The sequence below is a fragment of the Etheostoma spectabile genome, chromosome 8 (assembly GCF_008692095.1).
Source record: "Etheostoma spectabile isolate EspeVRDwgs_2016 chromosome 8, UIUC_Espe_1.0, whole genome shotgun sequence".
In the NCBI taxonomy this organism is placed as follows: Eukaryota; Metazoa; Chordata; class Actinopteri; order Perciformes; family Percidae; genus Etheostoma; species Etheostoma spectabile.
In genome coordinates, this window is record NC_045740.1 from 2,643,987 (window position 1) to 2,660,463 (window position 16,477).

General features: G+C 39.4%; 2 protein-coding genes across 5 annotated transcripts; one reads left to right on the top strand and one right to left on the bottom strand.

Moving 5' to 3' along the window:
• Positions 1 to 2,111: 2,111 nt before the first annotated feature.
• Positions 2,112 to 11,110, top strand: pus7 (pseudouridine synthase 7). 4 transcript variants are annotated; one of them, XM_032523951.1, is made up of 18 exons: positions 2,112 to 2,372; positions 2,560 to 2,688; positions 3,511 to 3,807; positions 3,891 to 3,975; positions 4,269 to 4,385; positions 4,481 to 4,625; positions 5,155 to 5,172; positions 5,433 to 5,544; positions 5,656 to 5,733; positions 5,939 to 6,067; positions 7,670 to 7,795; positions 8,250 to 8,311; positions 8,405 to 8,565; positions 8,821 to 8,947; positions 9,500 to 9,601; positions 9,947 to 10,076; positions 10,189 to 10,280; positions 10,642 to 11,110. In XM_032523951.1, exons 3-18 carry the CDS (start codon positions 3,521 to 3,523, stop codon positions 10,776 to 10,778), a joined length of 1,908 nt encoding a protein of 635 aa, XP_032379842.1. In that variant the 5' UTR covers positions 2,112 to 2,372; positions 2,560 to 2,688; positions 3,511 to 3,520; the 3' UTR covers positions 10,779 to 11,110. The 4 variants fall into 4 exon arrangements, with proteins under 4 accessions (XP_032379842.1, XP_032379843.1, XP_032379845.1 ...); XM_032523952.1 differs by having other exon boundaries at positions 2,560 to 2,612; XM_032523954.1 differs by lacking the exon at positions 5,155 to 5,172 and having other exon boundaries at positions 2,113 to 2,372; positions 10,642 to 11,109.
• A 1,320-nt stretch (positions 11,111 to 12,430) lies between these two features.
• On the bottom strand, positions 12,431 to 14,573 carry LOC116694652 (endonuclease domain-containing 1 protein). Its single transcript, XM_032524449.1, has 2 exons — positions 14,236 to 14,573; positions 12,431 to 14,099 (listed from the first exon to the last, which is right to left on the bottom strand). Exons 1-2 carry the CDS (start codon positions 14,527 to 14,529, stop codon positions 13,506 to 13,508), a joined length of 888 nt encoding a protein of 295 aa, XP_032380340.1. The 5' UTR covers positions 14,530 to 14,573; the 3' UTR covers positions 12,431 to 13,505.
• Positions 14,574 to 16,477: the final 1,904 nt, after the last annotated feature.

Sequence of the window (16,477 nt, forward strand, 5' to 3'; positions counted from 1 at the left end):
GTGTGTGTGTGTGCGTGTGCGTGTGTGTGTGTCACGGTCACTCAAGATTGCAAGAAGAGAAAGACTAACAGTCTACCAGAACTACCAGTTCTGAAGTGGAGTAACTATCAGCTACCTTCTCTCCATGGATTACATCAAGCTGTAGGCCAGGTGTGACATTGATTGATCCACATCACAAGGCTCTACAGCAATGACATGGGAATGTCATTTTGGTTAGATAAATGTGGTTTGATGGTATCAGAGAGAGGTAAGGTTGTCACAACTGAAGGGGTTGAACTTCTAGGCGGCAACATAACTGATGTTCAGGACAGCTACAAATACCTTGGAATACCACAAGCAAATGGGACCCATGAGGAGGTTGTAAGGCAGTCAGTCACAGCCATGTAACACAGGGTAAGGCAGGTCCTCAAGAGCCAGCTGAATGGTAAAAACAAGGCCTGAGCTATCAACACAAATACACTGCCAGCCATTAGCTGGTATAATAACCTGGCTGAAGGACGATATAGAAGCTATATTAAGACAAGAAAGCTCACAATGCATGAAGGGTTTCATCCCAAGTCCAGCACCCTGAGACTGTAGCCTACATCAAGTGAAAGGTGGGTGGCCGAGGACAAGCGAGAGTCAGAGCCACGATGAAACAACAAAGATCCGGGAGTACCAGGAAGTGTCTACAAGATGGGCCCAGGTGATGACCTGCTAAGGGAATATCTCAGGCAAGGGGGGGAGGCAGGGGAGGAACCATCATAGAAGGACAAGCCCCAGCATGGCATGTACCACTGACTTGTGGTATTTATGGTGATTAGTGAATATAGTTAATATAGTAATTTTTAGTTATATAATATTTCTTCAATCACTACACTTCTTCTGGTTGTTTGGATGAAGTGACACATGATGACTTGTTATAGGCTAAGCTTACAGGTTATATGCATGACCCTTTCTGCGGATTCTTTCTTAAAGGCATTACCCCCCCAAAGAACTAACCCTAACCCATAAAATAAAAATAATGTATCTTTTAGTAGTCCCACAAGGGGAAATTACAATTTACACTATGTTATTACACACATTACACACAGGCCTGAATTACACCCACACACTAACACACTACATGGAGAGATGTCAGAGTGAGGGGGCTTCCCATGGAAAGGCGCCCCGAGCAGCTTAGAAAATGAAATGCTTAGACCTCTCAGTAGAAATATTGTGTAACAAACAAAAGCAAACTGTACTGACAAAACAGGTATTTAGTTCAGAGAGGCAACTGAGGTGCAGTAGCTTAGTTATCTAATACTTCTTCACATATGTTACATTTCAACATTGCATTTATGTATACTCAATACAAAAACTTGGTAGCAAGCCCAGGATGTTGCTTTTATACTATTTTTGGTTAGCTGTGTGTTTTTTGTATTCCGTCCACAGCCCACTCTCTGTTTTATGATATTTCATCAAGCTGTGTTAGATTTTGATGCTGTATGCTTGGACAATATCATATTTTTATTGTGGTGCACAAAAACTCAGTCAATCTTGGTATGAAAAACACCATCTTAGAGTGATAAATAATGTGAAAGTAGTTGTCCAGGTCTCACTAATCAAGCAGTGGTATTTATACAGCTCAACAAGTGAGAATTAGACGTGTGTTTAAAATGTAGGCCTATGTTTATGGATAATAATGTCTGTTAAGAACACTCTCCTTCACAAAGCCTGAAATCACAAAATATTTAATTGATAATAAGGTACACATGTGTTACTAGAAGTAGCTTACAAGTACAATCCCCAACCCCTTACAGTTTAAAAAAAAGAGTTCATATGTCAGGTAGATAAAGCTCTTATAGTATATAATGTAAGAAAATAGTGAAAGGTGCTATTTAAATCCTTTTTTTAATTTGACCAGGAGTCCAAAACCCTAATTAAATTCAGTTTGCTATCAAAAAAGCAGCCAATTATCACCCACCTCCCACAATCTATCTACATGATTTTTGGTCTGATGTTAAAATAAAATTATTAACCGTATGAATTAAGCCGACACGTGTCCATGTCAAAGAAACAGCAATATAACGTTCTGTGAAAGTTGCTATGATAACGGCAAAATTGCAGAAGAACATCGAGTGCGTGTTTTTCAACGTTTAACATATGTATGTAATAGAATGTGTGACAATTAAGAAGTCTGTTGTTTTGTTTTTTTCTCTTTTTTGTTGTTGTCGTTCGAGTGTGGTTAATGATTGACAGGTCCCTAACCAAACGTTTGCAGTGGGTGGGCTTAGGGTAGGTTCTGTTTCCGGAACGACACACACACACACACACACACACACACGTGTGTGGAAAAAGCTGGCGTTCAACGCTGTCCGTACTCTTCTGATTATCACTAGCGTTAGACGCAGGTAAGTTAAATCAGACGTTTGACTAGAAACAACAACGTATTCGCTTTATTTACACTGACGTTTCAGCTTAGCTGTGGTGCTAGCAACGCTAACCTTAGCCAGCGATGTTAGCTAATGCGAATGCGCTAGCGACTTTGCTAACTTTTGAGTGTTAAGCATTATGTTCATTAACGTTATGTCTTTTCAGAGCCTGCCTGAAACTCGGGTCCGTTAAGAAGTCTCTGCAAGTGTTTGGCAGCTGTGAGTCAAGAAGCGTTTCCCAAATACACATCTGTCTCTTGCCTTACCTCAACTCTTCAAACAACGCTAATGTTAAGTCAGTAGCATCGTTTTCTAGGCCATTAATGTCATTTGAGTTTGTTGTCATTAACGTTACTCATGCAAACACGGAAATGCAATACAGCTGTATTTTAAGTTTATTTCAGTGCAGCAGCTTTAGATCACTGCGCAGATTTAAGTACAGCAGTATATTACAGTATACTATACATATTATACATAGACAATATTACTAGTGATGATATATAAAACAAGATGCATCTATCTAAAATTACATTCCTGGGTAAAACTTTATTGATCTCACATCGGGGGAAATGTACTTGTTACATTAGCTTAAGAGTAAAAAAAAAAAAAAAAAAAAAAAAAAAAAGAGAGGAAAAAAATTGACTGAGTGATAAAAAGAAATTAAACAGAAGACAAAAACAACAAGAATAATGGACAAAAATACTAATAAAATAGCTACATCTTTCACGTATACAGAGGTATCCATGATGGATAATTGCACAGGATAATTTGAATACACACATGGTCTGTAGCACTTGAAAATACAGTATATAAATCATGAGTTCATGGCTTGGATCATATCAGATATAAATCATGGGTTAGTAGTTTAAAATGTTGACCATGTCATTGTAGTGTCCCCAGTTTAAAAAAAATACTTATTTTAAAAATGAACGGTTGTCTCTAAGACTAGCCCGAAATGACTAATTTTCTCAGAAAACATTATACAATTATTTTCATAGTAGGTTTACTTCCCTTGACAAGTAAAAACAAAATAGTTTTTCATTTGGTGTAATACCCTCAGATTGTATTTTCTGGCTTTGTTTGTGTTACAACACAGTTTCTCCCTTTGTTGTCACAGCTTGGCTCTGATGGCTGAGTCTGTGCCTGTCCAGTTCGGAGAAAAGAGAGGCTGTCCAGAGGAGGAAGAGAAAGAGGAAGACACGCCGTCAAAGAAACTCAAACTTGAGAGCGATCACAAGAATGGAAGCCCTTCCTACCAAGATGAGGAGGAAGAGCCAGAGGGCGAAACAAATGATGGAGAGGAGGATGGTGAGACCTTTGCTGATATGATGAAGCATGGCCTCACTGAGTTGGATGTGGGCATCCTGAAGTATGTCAGTGACCACGAGGGCTTCTCAGGAATCCTGAAGGAAAGGTTTGTCCTCCAGAGTCATTAGTTTACATAAATAGTTTCTGTTTGAATTGTTTAACAGATGATTGATTGCGGTTTGTTTTCAGATATTCTGATTTTGTGGTGCATGAAATCAACAAACAAGGCAAGATCTCGCATTTAGACGACTTCTCTATCCCTGCAGAGGCTGAGGTAAGATATTGGATTCAGTTTCAATCACCAGCGTTACTTCTACGTTATACTATTATTGGGATTTTCCTGACATGACTATATCCACAAGATGACTGCAAAGAAGTACCAGTCAGCATTTAGAATGCGGTATTATTTCTTGTTGAACCCAGTCAGAGATAAAACTCAAAGTCATTTTACACAAATGATACATTACTAATACTTTGCTATTGATACTGTTAGCAAAACAGATATTAAAGAAACACTTTCATAGGAAGCAACTGTCACATCAAGGTTTTGTGTTTCTTCTAATTTAGGAAGTCTCAGAGGCTCAGTCACAGCCAGAGGATTTTGACGTCCTGACTGAAGAGCAGAAAAAGCAGCTTGGAGAGCTGCAGCACTTTAAGAATAAAGAGGACAATGTGTCTATTGAGGTGAGTTTACGTACCCTGGATCCCTTTTTATGACATCACTTAGGACTCATTGGGAGTTTAATGTGATATCCATACTCCTCTTTTAACATCCGTAGGTGATGGATGATACTAAAGAGAAGCGAACGCTGGTCCACAAAGCCATCAAGACTCACTTTGCTGGTCTGGAGACAAAAACAGAAGAGAAGGAAGGACGCAAGTTCATAGTGGCCTACCATGCTGCTGGGAAGAAAGCCCTAGCTGGTATGTGGAGAGAAGACAGAACTAAGTGTCACATGTCAGCCTTAAACTGTCAGAACAGAGCTCTTGACTAGTAAATTAATTAAATGATCAGAAAACAAAAATTTTGCATGTCTGCCTTCAGCTCATCTGCTGCAGTGCATGTGGTCTCCAGGACAGTAAAATATGTTGCTTGCACTTGTGCATGACCAAGACCTCTGCATGATTCTGCTCTGATCTGTATACACGGTGGTTTTTAAACCAGACAATTTGTGGTTTTAACTGACTTTATTATTAAGTGCAATGCTGATTTCTAGATTTCATTTAGTTTGGTCAGAATGAATGTTTTAAAAGACAATAAGGATAGCAAAGCTTCAGTTTTGTGATGGCTTGAAAAACCATGCACCCTTGTTGCACAAACCATTTAAATACCATGCTCCACTCTCAGGCCCATGCATGAAATCTGACCCCTGACAACTTTCCCCACAATCTTTAAACAGCTTTTTCTTAGTAACATTATTCTATCCTCCTTTTGCTCTTCTCTGGTGGATAGAGGTCAAAGCAACTGCAGGTAAGAACCTGTTCTCCCCACAGCACAGAGGAAGTGGTTAAAACCCACATGGACTCAGGTTACTAGATGTTTGGTTTTTGTAATTAGAATAAAGAATTATCCCCCTTGTTTATTTTTTTAAATCACAAACTAGTTTACAGGTAATCTGTTAAACTTGAACTGGAATCTTTAAAGCTATTTGTGTTTTTGAATATTTGAATTACTCAGCTCAGCAATTCTTACTGTATTTATGTACATCTTCTTTTCTGTGTCCATCATAGCTCCAAGGAAACACTTCTGGCCTAAAAACCGGGGCAGTTTCTGCCACTTTGTCCTGTACAAGGAGAACAAGGACACCATGGACGCTATCAATGTGCTATCAAAGTTCCTCAGGTCTGAATGTAGTACTTTAAAAATAACCTTCATTTAATAATAAGGGACATATTGACAGTGAAATATGATTGTAGCTAAGCACCATCATTACAATAATTTGTGTCTTTCTAGGCTTAGACCCAACATGTTTTCCTACATGGGAACCAAGGACAAGAGAGCAATCACTGTGCAGGAGATTGCAGTGCTCAAGTGAGTGTGTAATGCTTTTAGCAAATCACAATGTTAATTACTGTGTGCATTCATTTGCAAATTGTCTGTGGATGATTTTAAATAGATGGTTCCATCTTGTCACTCACGGCTGGAGATGTTTGGTGTTACTAGGCAGATGATCTATGGTGGATCCGCTTGTTGTATAGGATCAGTACTTAAAGAAACCTTGTCCCTGTTCTTTCAGGATCACAGCAGAGAGGTTGGCTCACCTCAACAAGTGCCTCAAGAACCTCAAGCTGGGAAACTTTTGCTACAAAAACCACCCTCTTAAACTTGGAGAGCTGCAGGGAAACCACTTCACTGTGGTCATCAGGTCAGCAGATGTTATTTATGTTGACATTTTACTCTAAAGGTCCCCTGCCACACAAAACCATTTTTACTTGCATTTTTAGAAATAAGTTAGGTCCATATGTGTTTGTGTTATGTTGTGAATGTGAAAAAGAACTGCTACCTCCTCTGTCAGCTCTAGCCACTGAAAAGAAATAGGCGGAGGAATCAGGCCAATTACAAAAGCTGGTCAGTCTGACGTCATACTGCCTGAGCTCATTACTATTCATGAGCTCGCCCAGTTACGCTGGGTAAAAGACGCTGATAGCCAGGCTCTCATTGGCTAGCTGTTACCCAATCAGAGTCAAGCAGCTTAGCTCGCTGAATATTAATGAGAACTGGCAGAAATCGAGCTGTGTCTTCTTGAAGGCTTTCTATACCACACTAGAATGGCTGTTAACAAGGTAACCAAGACATTTCTTCCACATAAAAAATGTTACAAAGTCCATGGTAGAACTTACCTCAAAGTAATGAAATTTGTGTGGCAGGGCACCTTTAACTGTTGTACATTATACCCCTTTCCTGTGTCTTGTTTTGATTACTGTGTAACCTGTATATAAAGACCACTAACAACCCAAATATTGCCGTGATGGCTGATATCGGATATTTACGATTGTGTGGTCTTCATCAGTCTCCGAAAAAAATCCCAGGTCACCAGGACAGTCAGCACGTCTTATCTTGTGCTTATTTTGATTTTTGTACTGAATACAAAAAAACAAGCAATTAAAAAGATCTTGGAATTCAAAAAAAACACTTAAGTATTAAGCTGACAATGTTATCTCCAAACCTAGGATATATTTTTTAAAGATAATTTTTTGGGCATTTTAGGCCTTTCATAGGACAGATGAAGGCATGAAAGGGGAGAGAGAGGGGGAATGACATGCATCAAAGGGCCACATGTTGGAGTCAAACCCGCGGCCCCTGCGTCGAGGAATAAACGCGATATATATGGGCGTGTATTCTTCCAGGTGAGCTACCCAGGCGGCCCAAACCTAGAATATTTAGCAATTCTCATGTCACTAGAAGTTAAAAGCAACCACAACAATGCATATCTAAGAAGTCAACTACCCAGATAAAGTCCATAACAAATATTGCAGCTTTCCATTCAAATAAATAGTGAAGGTCACCATGAACAGTCTTCTCACATATTTTTTAATTCTAAAATAATTTAGTCTGACAGCATATTAGCTGGATAATTGTAGGATCCTGTTTGGATTTAGTCTTTCATCAAAACTCATTTGATATCATCTTGAAAAGTCCAACAATCTCCACGTCAACAATACTTTGACTCACCAATAAATAAATAAACCGATACCTCCATTTAATTCTTCTAGCATGTTCTTGTTCTTCAGTTAATTCCCTGTCATCTTTATACCTACTGTATTAACGCCTAGCATAAAGTCTCAGGTCTAAAGACATTGTCCCATTGATTTCCTTTTATGTTGTGTTTCTTTACATTTTGTGCTTCTAGCCTTCATTTTTGTAAAACACTATCCTCTGTTCAAATAGCTCAGGCATGCTGTGTTACCTTCACTGTTACATGACTGTACTTCTCGTTATTGTTTTACTTGATTTGTTCGTATACCAGGAACATCTCAGGGACAGATGAGCAGGTCGCTCAGGCCATGACATCTCTCAAACAGACAGGCTTCATCAACTACTACGGCATGCAGCGCTTTGGCACCACAGCTGTGCCTACACAACAGGTTGGCAGGTAAGGTCATGACAGGGGGAGATACTGACAAATTGATAATGACTTAGCATAAGTAATGATAGAGCTGGGCAATATATCAATATTATATCATTATCGATTTGTGATATGAGTCTAGATATCATCTTAGATTTTGGCTAATGTAATATGGCATAAGTGGTGTCTTTTCTTGGTTTTAAAGACTGCATTACAGTAAAGTTATGTTCTTTTCTGAACTTAACAGATTGTAACTGTTCTATTATTAGCCTTTACCCACTTAGTCATTATATCCACAATACTGATGATTATTTATCCAAGATCTAATTGTGTAAATGATTGACCAATAGTCAACACTACAATATCGTTGTGGTATCAATATCGAGATATTTGGTAAAACATATTGTGATATTTGATTTTCTCCATATCGCCCAGCCCTAAGTTATGACAAGTGTGGTTTCATCCTTTTGTTACGGGACAGGGCCATCTTGAAAGATAACTGGAAAGAGGTAGTGGATTTGATTTTGAAGCCTCGTCCTGGAGGTAATGAGCTTTTTTCTTTTCTTTTTTTTTTTCAATATTATAAGTGGTTACAAAGTATGTCAAAATGTTCTCAATCTTTACTGCATTCTGCAGCGGAGAAAGAATTCCTGGTCCGCTGCAGGGAGGAGTGGGCAAAGACTCAGGATCCAGAGGCAGCCTTGAAAAAGCTGCCCAACAAGCGCTGTGTGGAGGGGCAGCTGCTGCGGGGCCTGTCTATGTATGGCAAGAAGAACATTGTCACTGCTTTTGGACTGGTTGGTTTTTTGTATTAAGAATAGGCTGGGAATGTGGGTGAGACATACAGAACATAAAATAAGTAATGCAGCCAGTTACAGTGCTCTTATAACCAAACTGGCCAAAAGCCCGACTATTGTGCTGGGCAGATTTCCGCTGTAAACGTGTTGTATGCTACTTGGAGCAGCTGTCTGTTGAGTTAAACCTGCATGTTCAGTGACAGTTCATTTACATCCAAAGAAGCTTATCTGATTACGGTCTGTTCTTTTTTTCAGATTCCTCGTAACAACCGCCTGATGTACATCCACAGCTACCAGAGCGTGGTGTGGAACACCATGGTGAGCCGGAGAATCGAGGCCTTCGGGCTGAAGGCTGTGGAGGGGGACCTGGTGCTCAAAGGAAGTAAGAAGTTCATCTTTCTTTTCTGCAAGCTAATGTTTTGTACTAAAGGAATAGTTTGCTGTTTTGGGAAATATGATTATTTGCTTCCTCACCTGAAAAACCACAAATATTTAGGTTTAACACTTCAGGTTTTCATCTGCAGTTGAAATGGTATCAGTCTTTTCATCCAACTCTCAGCAAGAAAGAAAAATATCTTTTGTCCCAAAATGTTGAACTATGGCTTTAACTAGTTTTAGTTTTAAAGTAAGTTTTAAAGAATGCAGATCATTTTGCAATTCCTGTGTCATCAGAATTTAAAAAGGGCCGAATCAAAACATTTCCAAGTAGTCAATTTGTTGCTACACATATGTCACCCATACCCATATGACATAAGAAAAAGGCCCTTTCCTGCCAGTTATTTGAATTATTTGAACAGACTCAAACTAATATTAGTCATGGAAAATGCAGTTAATATCATGGGATTTCAGTTTTACACATGGAGACAAATTCAGCCTCATGAAGTTAAAAGGGAAAATGCTGCCGACTGATGTTGTCTCTGATGTGTTGATGAAGCCACAGCACACGTGCTGTCAGCAGAGGAGGCTGAGAGTCGCTCCATCCATGACATCGTAATGCCACTTCCTGGGTTTGATGTCATCTACCCCTCTCATCATGGTAAGAAGTGGCTCTGTGTTACTTCAGAGTTCATTCATTTGCATGTTAAATAAAAAGACGTGAAAAATAACATTGGGTGGCTCTGACACTAATTTATGTGATAAAAACACCCATAACCACAGACACACGCCATTGGGCTTTTTTTAAACTACATCACCCTCAATTGACAACTGTTTTAATAACAAAACTGCTGATAAAAAAGCTACATGAAAGACAAAATAATGTGTTTGAACACAATCTAAATTAATTGGCAAATAAATGGAATTAAGTTAAGCCTACAGAAGACGAAAGGAAAGTTTATGTCTGAGCTTGTAATTAACTGTAATGCTCGTGTCTTTCTGTCAGTGGGTAAAGGTTACAGAGAGCTGCTCTCCGCAGACGGGTTGGACATCGACAACATGAGACACAAAGTGAAGGACTACTCTCTGGCTGGAGCATACAGACGCATTATCATCAGGCCCAGTGATGTCAGCTGGTTAGTAGCAAATTAAATTACTACTAAATGCAGTTATTTGAATGCTTTACATGAATTATTCTGTAATTCTGCGATTTCTCTAACCAGATGAGTTGTGGTCTCTTTTACGCAGGGAGGTGATTAAGTACGATGACCCCAGGGTCTCCTTAGTGCATAGTGATTTGGAGAAACTGGAGAACAAACCTCCTCCTGTCTTCAACGAAGGTAAAGTTCCTGTTAGGATTGTTTTTGCTGTGTTTTAAAAGTGGTAATACGCTAGACTGACTTTTTTTCTGTAATAGGAAAAAGTGATTCAGATAAGGCAACTCTCTGAACTGTTCTGTTCATGTTTTGGTATTTTCACCCATTATTTAAAGATGCAATATGTAATACTGACAGCTAATGTTTAAAATAGGTACTGCAAGCTAATGTTTTATACTAAAGGAATAGTTTGCTGCATTACAAATTCAAAATACTGGAGAGAGTCGTCTCCGCATATTTTTGTTGACTGCTCATGAGATGGCAAAGTGTTGACAGCCATTGTTTTACACACTCTTATACAGTAATTTTCTCCCTCCTCCGACAGAGGGGAAGTATCGAGCCCTGCGGATGGAGTTCTCCCTGCCTCCCTCAACCTATGCCACCATGGCAATCAGAGAGGTCCTCAAGTTGGACACTAGCATCAAGAAACAGACACAGCTCAACACCACCTGGTTCAACTGAGACCAAAACACACCGGCGCAAACTGGACTGCTGCAGGCGCAGGCTGCAAAGCAGCGGTCCACTGTGGCTACTAACTGTTGTGAGTGTTTTTAAGTGTGTTATGCCGCGATTGAGAGCGAGAGCAAGAGCGATTGGGTTCGGTGTGATGCCAAAAGGTTATTTCTTTGAAGTACAAAGAGCAACAATTTATCATTATTCAACTTTTTTTTAAGTGTTTCTGTGCTGCTATGATTCAGCATATTTTGACAATGATTTAAGTGGACTTTTCTGCTTTCAGGCTGCTGTCTCATACGGTAATTCCTGCTGCACAGAGTTTTTGTTTTTTAACTTTTAGCGAAATGTGTATATTGAAGAAAAACTCTTGAAGAGAGAAATAAAAAATTAGTCAATAGTGTGTAGTCTGTCTTTGATTGTCTTGACATGTGTATTGTCAATATGCTATTCATTTATTTGCACAGTGAGGGTTAGTAGGTATTGTTCAATTCAGTGAAGAAACCTTTTTCCACCTTTTTGTTATTCAGAACAATACAATTTAGGGATGCCTTCTCTTAGCCCAACGCAAGTGTCTTTACTAGTTTAAGACCAACGCTGCGTCCACGTTGTTTTAATAGCAAATGCACCTGGGCCCATCTTTGCGTGCTGGTCTTACAGGGAGGTGTGTTCAGGTGAATTATTGGCGTATTGCTGTCTTGCGGCAGCAGAAAGTAATTGCGCCATTGACCAACAAAAACTTGGTCTAAAGTCAGTAATGCAGTATTTCATTGAATTTTAACAGCGCATTAGTAAAATGCGCCCAGGCTCGTGCACAGCGCGTGCACACTATGCTTGGTGCACACACAAGGAAGCGCAGGAGCACACAAACACGCAAAAGATTACAAAGTAAAATATGATGGTGCAAATCTGCAATCACAATAGCAATGCACCAAGGTACAATTGCGCCTGGCTTTTAAAGGGAAAGTTAAGGGAATTGACTAATTGGTTTATTGCATGTTACGCACAAAACACACCTATGAATTAATGAAGACACTAAGTACAACCCTTTTGAACCATGCTCCTGGCGCACAGACCCTTTTTTCACCGTCAAACTAGCAAGTGGATTTGGACACGCCCTAAACGCGCATGCGCATCACGCCATGCACTTAGATCGTTAAAATAGGGTCCTTAATGTGTTAGTCGACTGAGAACTTTTTTTAAATCTAGGACAGCACAAATAACCTGTTAGCAATGTCTTTTCCACAGAAAGGTGTTTAGCGACACTAAGATTACATAAACACTGTCTCCCTCTACTGGCCATCAGAGTTAAGTGTGCTTCTAATGAACAATGTGAAATGTATTTTGGGCTCTTAATAATTTACTGCTGGTCAAAACAGTGAAGCTGACCATCTGGCATTGTGTCATATGCCAGCTGGCAGGATACAGCTACCCACTCAAACTAAATGCGGTTACTAATCATACAATTCTGCCTGGGGCTATATCTGCCCTCTTAGTGTTCGATCATTTCACTGGTTTGTGTTTTGATGTTGTTTGTAGCATCCATGACCTGCTCTACCAAAGAGATCTTACCAGATCCTGACAAATAATGATAATAATAATAATGAACAAAGTCACAAAAATAAAAGATAAATAAAGATACTGAAAGATTACTGTTTATATTTTTACATCCAACTTTATTTAAACTTATTTAGCTTTTGTAGTCCACATTTCGTGGCACAGTTTGAAATCCAAATAAACTTTCAGAAGAAATAGGACCACTTTAAAAAAAGCTGAACCCAACTTAAAGCTGTTTTTTTATTCTGAATAACAGGCAAACAAAAATTCCTAATTTTCATTGACGGGTAAAACTAGAGTTTAACGTTAATATTATTTTAGAGGATAATAACATAAATACCTAAAATCTGGATATTGGCCCAGTTTGTCCTGAATTTGACTGTGTGGCTTCCCATAAGAGAAGTGAATAGTAGCACTACAGTTAAGAGGCGGTATGCAAAATATAAAGCTGCTGGTCTAATTTAACTGTGCTGAACAAAAGGCCTACAGAGACAGGTGTAGTTCCCAGTCATTAAGAGGATACGTTACCATGAGATAAAGTGAATGAATTGTACAACCATGTAAGGTTTTCAGGGTGAGTTTATGCCCAATAAAAATACACCATCAAATACAACATAATTTAAATAACAATGAATAGTGGAAGTGTTAAGATGTATTTAGGTTACAAGGGGATTTTTACTCAAATGTAAACATTGAGAATCCATCTTGACCTTGGGGCACAGTATACTTTATGTAACAAAAACTAAGCTCAAAGGTCCACTTAATAGATTATAAGAGCTTTTAACTACATCCTCTAACGTGAATGGAGCTCAGGAAAGCTAGTAAGTCGACCTTTTAACAAAGATTATTTAATTTGACTAAACGGCTGATACTGGGTAAATAAGTAAAGATCAGTCCAATTATAAAGAAAAGCAGGATAATGGTGATATGATGAAAATTTTAATCTGCAAACAAGTGGCCACAGAGCAATTACATGAAACTCTGTAAATTTAGATAATGGAATTAAAATTTAGACATGAGCAAAAAGTCTGACTTACCCCAGAAAACAGTAAAATTTAGAATAAATTAAATATTTAATGAAATGAGTTGCTTCTAATCAGCTTCTAAATGTTGAATGTTATTGACACTGACATGGATATGAATATATATGCTAAATATAAAGGACCCATATCCATTTTCTCAAGGAAGATGCAGGGCACCCTTAGGAACACAGTTGTCATAGAAGATCTGGAAAGAGCTGCCGACATAAGTTACCCTCTTCAGGAAGTCCTCCAGCTGTGGCACCGTCATCTCTTGAACCTTGTTATCCTCCCTGTCGTTGAGCCCGTGAGCTGCAAACGCCGGAAACTTGGAGCGCTCTGAGTATGGTGCATTGTGGTCAAAATCAATGCAGCAGTAGGCCGACCAGAGGTAGGTGGGGATGCCCAGGCGATTGATGTTGTGGCGGCGGATTGTGTGCCCCGAGGTAGTGACCCCGGTGATTACATAGGCGGTGCCACGACAGTAGTTGTTGAGCCGCCTGCGAATGATGTGCTCGTGATTTTTCCAGGGACCAATGTTGAACTCTCGGACCTGAGGGACCACGTTTGTCAGTGTGTAGGTGGATGCTTTGTCATTAGGGTGGGCCTGGTGCTCGTCTGGATTCAGCTGCCCACGTTCATAGATGACAGTGTTAGAGTAGTCGTCAAGCACGGCCTGAGCATCCTCAAAACTACTGTGGACGTGTTCTGAAGGGAACGGCTGCATCTCACGTGATTCAGACACTGTGGAGAGCTGTCAGGATAAGCATTGTCATTATTAAAAACTAAAAATGTGTTAAGTAAGTAGATCTTTCCAAAATGTCCTATCTTTAACATTGGAAAGTATGCTTTTTTTTTTTAAGGAGGGAAATCCAATTCTCAGCCCTTACCTGTGGCTCATACATCCAAGGCACATCAACCTTCTTGGAGCCGTCCGAGCGCTTGAAGGTGTACGCGGAGTAAACAGGGATGTGGTTGAAGGTGTCGTACAGGGTGACAAATCTTGGGCTGCCCGCATAGATCTGGCAAATCTTTTTAAAAGGCTGCTCCTCAAGACCTCGAGGCAACGTGCCCATGTACAGGAACTGTTTACACTCAGGTGAGAGGTTTTCCTTCACCTCTGCTCTTGCCATCACAATTACAAGAAGACAGATGAGCATTTGATCCCTTCTGTAGACAATCATGACGAATCATGCAGTCCCCACAGAGCATTTAATCCTTTCGAAACGTTGTCCTACTGTGTGGACTTGTATGTGCCTCCTCTGTGCTTCATACTGTCCGAGGCGTATTATGCAAATTCTTATCTTTTTTCACTTTTACAAGCAGCCAAACTATGCCATGTTTGAAATTTCATCTCTGGCCATTACAGTTTAGAGATCTTAAATGTCCTCCTGCCCAACCACATATGAGTTCTGAGTAATTCTGTCTGACTGGTCCTCTTTCAGGTTGAAATTACTCAGGAATCTTGTATTTGAAGTGTATTATTGTCCTGAAAACCAGGAGAGTGAGGAGAATATCAGTCAGAAAGAGTCCAAACACACCCACACAGCCAATAGCCTTTTTTCACAGCAGACATTTTACCAATAACTAATAACATGAATTATGACTCTGTTCCATTTGCACTAAGTGTTCCTGTAAACCATTATTAAATAAAAACCTGTGAATTCCCTGCAATCATGAGTAAAAATGTCAGCTTTGAAAAAAATAATACTAAGACCATTACAGTCATTTAATGTTAAATATTTGAGACCTTTCATTCAAGCCTCATTACACTAATGAACTCAGAGGTCACAGTTTCCCATCCTTGTCATAAGCTATTTATATGCCTAGAAGTTTAGCCAAACATATCCAGAACAGAAATAGACTTTCTGGTAGCTGACAGTCAAATTAAGCAATGCTGCTGGATATTTCATCTTCAAGCTAGTAAAGAATAATACAGATAAGTGTTTTTAAGCCCTAAAGAACCACCAAACCTTATTAATATTGTAATGACGCATCTCTTCAAGTGCAATTTTAATCACTTTGTTCCACCAAAACAGTCTAAAGATGTGATAGCATCTCTGTGAGCATAAACAAATGGGGATAAATATGTGTAGTAAATTTGATGACAATCCATTCAATAGCTGTTGTGACATTTCACTCAACATCTGAAAGAAATTCATGGTGGTGCTGGAGGAAAATTTCTCAGTTTCAGATTTTAGTTTAATTTTGAAAGCCTGTAGAGTGTTAAACACATTTTTGAGATGTGGATTTATCTCACCCCCCAAAAGGGTTTGTTCCCTCAGGAATTGGGGGTGGGGGGGCATGTGATGCTTGAACTTAAAAACCACAGTCAATACAGTTACTGTAATTCATTCCACTCTGAAGATTGTCAGTCTTTATGTGGTCTACCAAAGTCTCCCTGGACATCTGTGTGCTCTGTTGCTCTAACCCTGTGTTGTTACACTGAAGCGCTTTCTTCCCTTGTTGTTTCCTGCTGTGATCCTCAGACTACAGTTTTCTTCTCAATGAAACAGTTGTATTTACTACTGCCTTTCTTTCTGTGTGTGTGTGTGTGTGTGTGTGTGTGTGTGTGTGTGTGTGTGTACTACCATTTTCTGTGAGAGAAAAGACTGGAATGTTTTTTAGAAACATCTGTTTCCATAACAACAGGTTGATGGCAGCATGACCTCTGCCCCTGTGGTAACAAACACTTCCTCTTTACTATTGGAACATCTTTACTGTTTACACTGTAACCCCATGCTGACCTACTATATCCATCCATCCATCCATCCATCCATCCATCCAGCCATCCTGCCATCCATCCAGCCATCCAGCCATCCATCCAGCCATCCGTCCATCCATCCGCCCATCAACAACAGTACTTAAAAAAACATATAAAAGTCAAAATGCCACTAAAACTCCTATACCTCTGAAGGTGAAGTTGAAGGGGTTGGGGAACACATCCCCCTTACAGAGGTCATTTTTATAAAAAACTGAGTAGTAACTAGTAGTACTTTTTTTATTGTTAAATGTAGTTAAATAACATTATCTCATAAAGGCTCGGGGGATAAGACACCAACCATGAACTGCAATATCTCTGCTTGGAATCTCCACTATTGCTATTACAATTATGTAATTTCATGAATTTAA

What these genes read in the sequence shown, in the direction of transcription:
- pus7 (XM_032523951.1), top strand. Translation starts at nt 3,521, where the DNA reads ATGGCTGAGTCTGTGCCTGTCCAGTTCGGAGAAAAGAGAGGCTGTCCA. An exon ending in TTGTCACTGCTTTTGGACTG is followed by an intron (nt 8,566 to 8,820) that starts GTTGGTTTTTTG and finishes TCTTTTTTTCAG; the next exon opens with ATTCCTCGTAACAACCGCCT. An exon ending in GGACCTGGTGCTCAAAGGAA is followed by an intron (nt 8,948 to 9,499) that starts GTAAGAAGTTCA and finishes GTGTTGATGAAG; the next exon opens with CCACAGCACACGTGCTGTCA.
- LOC116694652 (XM_032524449.1), bottom strand. Translation starts at nt 14,529, where the DNA reads ATGATTGTCTACAGAAGGGATCAAATGCTCATCTGTCTTCTTGTAATT. An exon ending in CTTGGATGTATGAGCCACAG is followed by an intron (nt 14,100 to 14,235) that starts GTAAGGGCTGAG and finishes TTATCCTGACAG; the next exon opens with CTCTCCACAGTGTCTGAATC.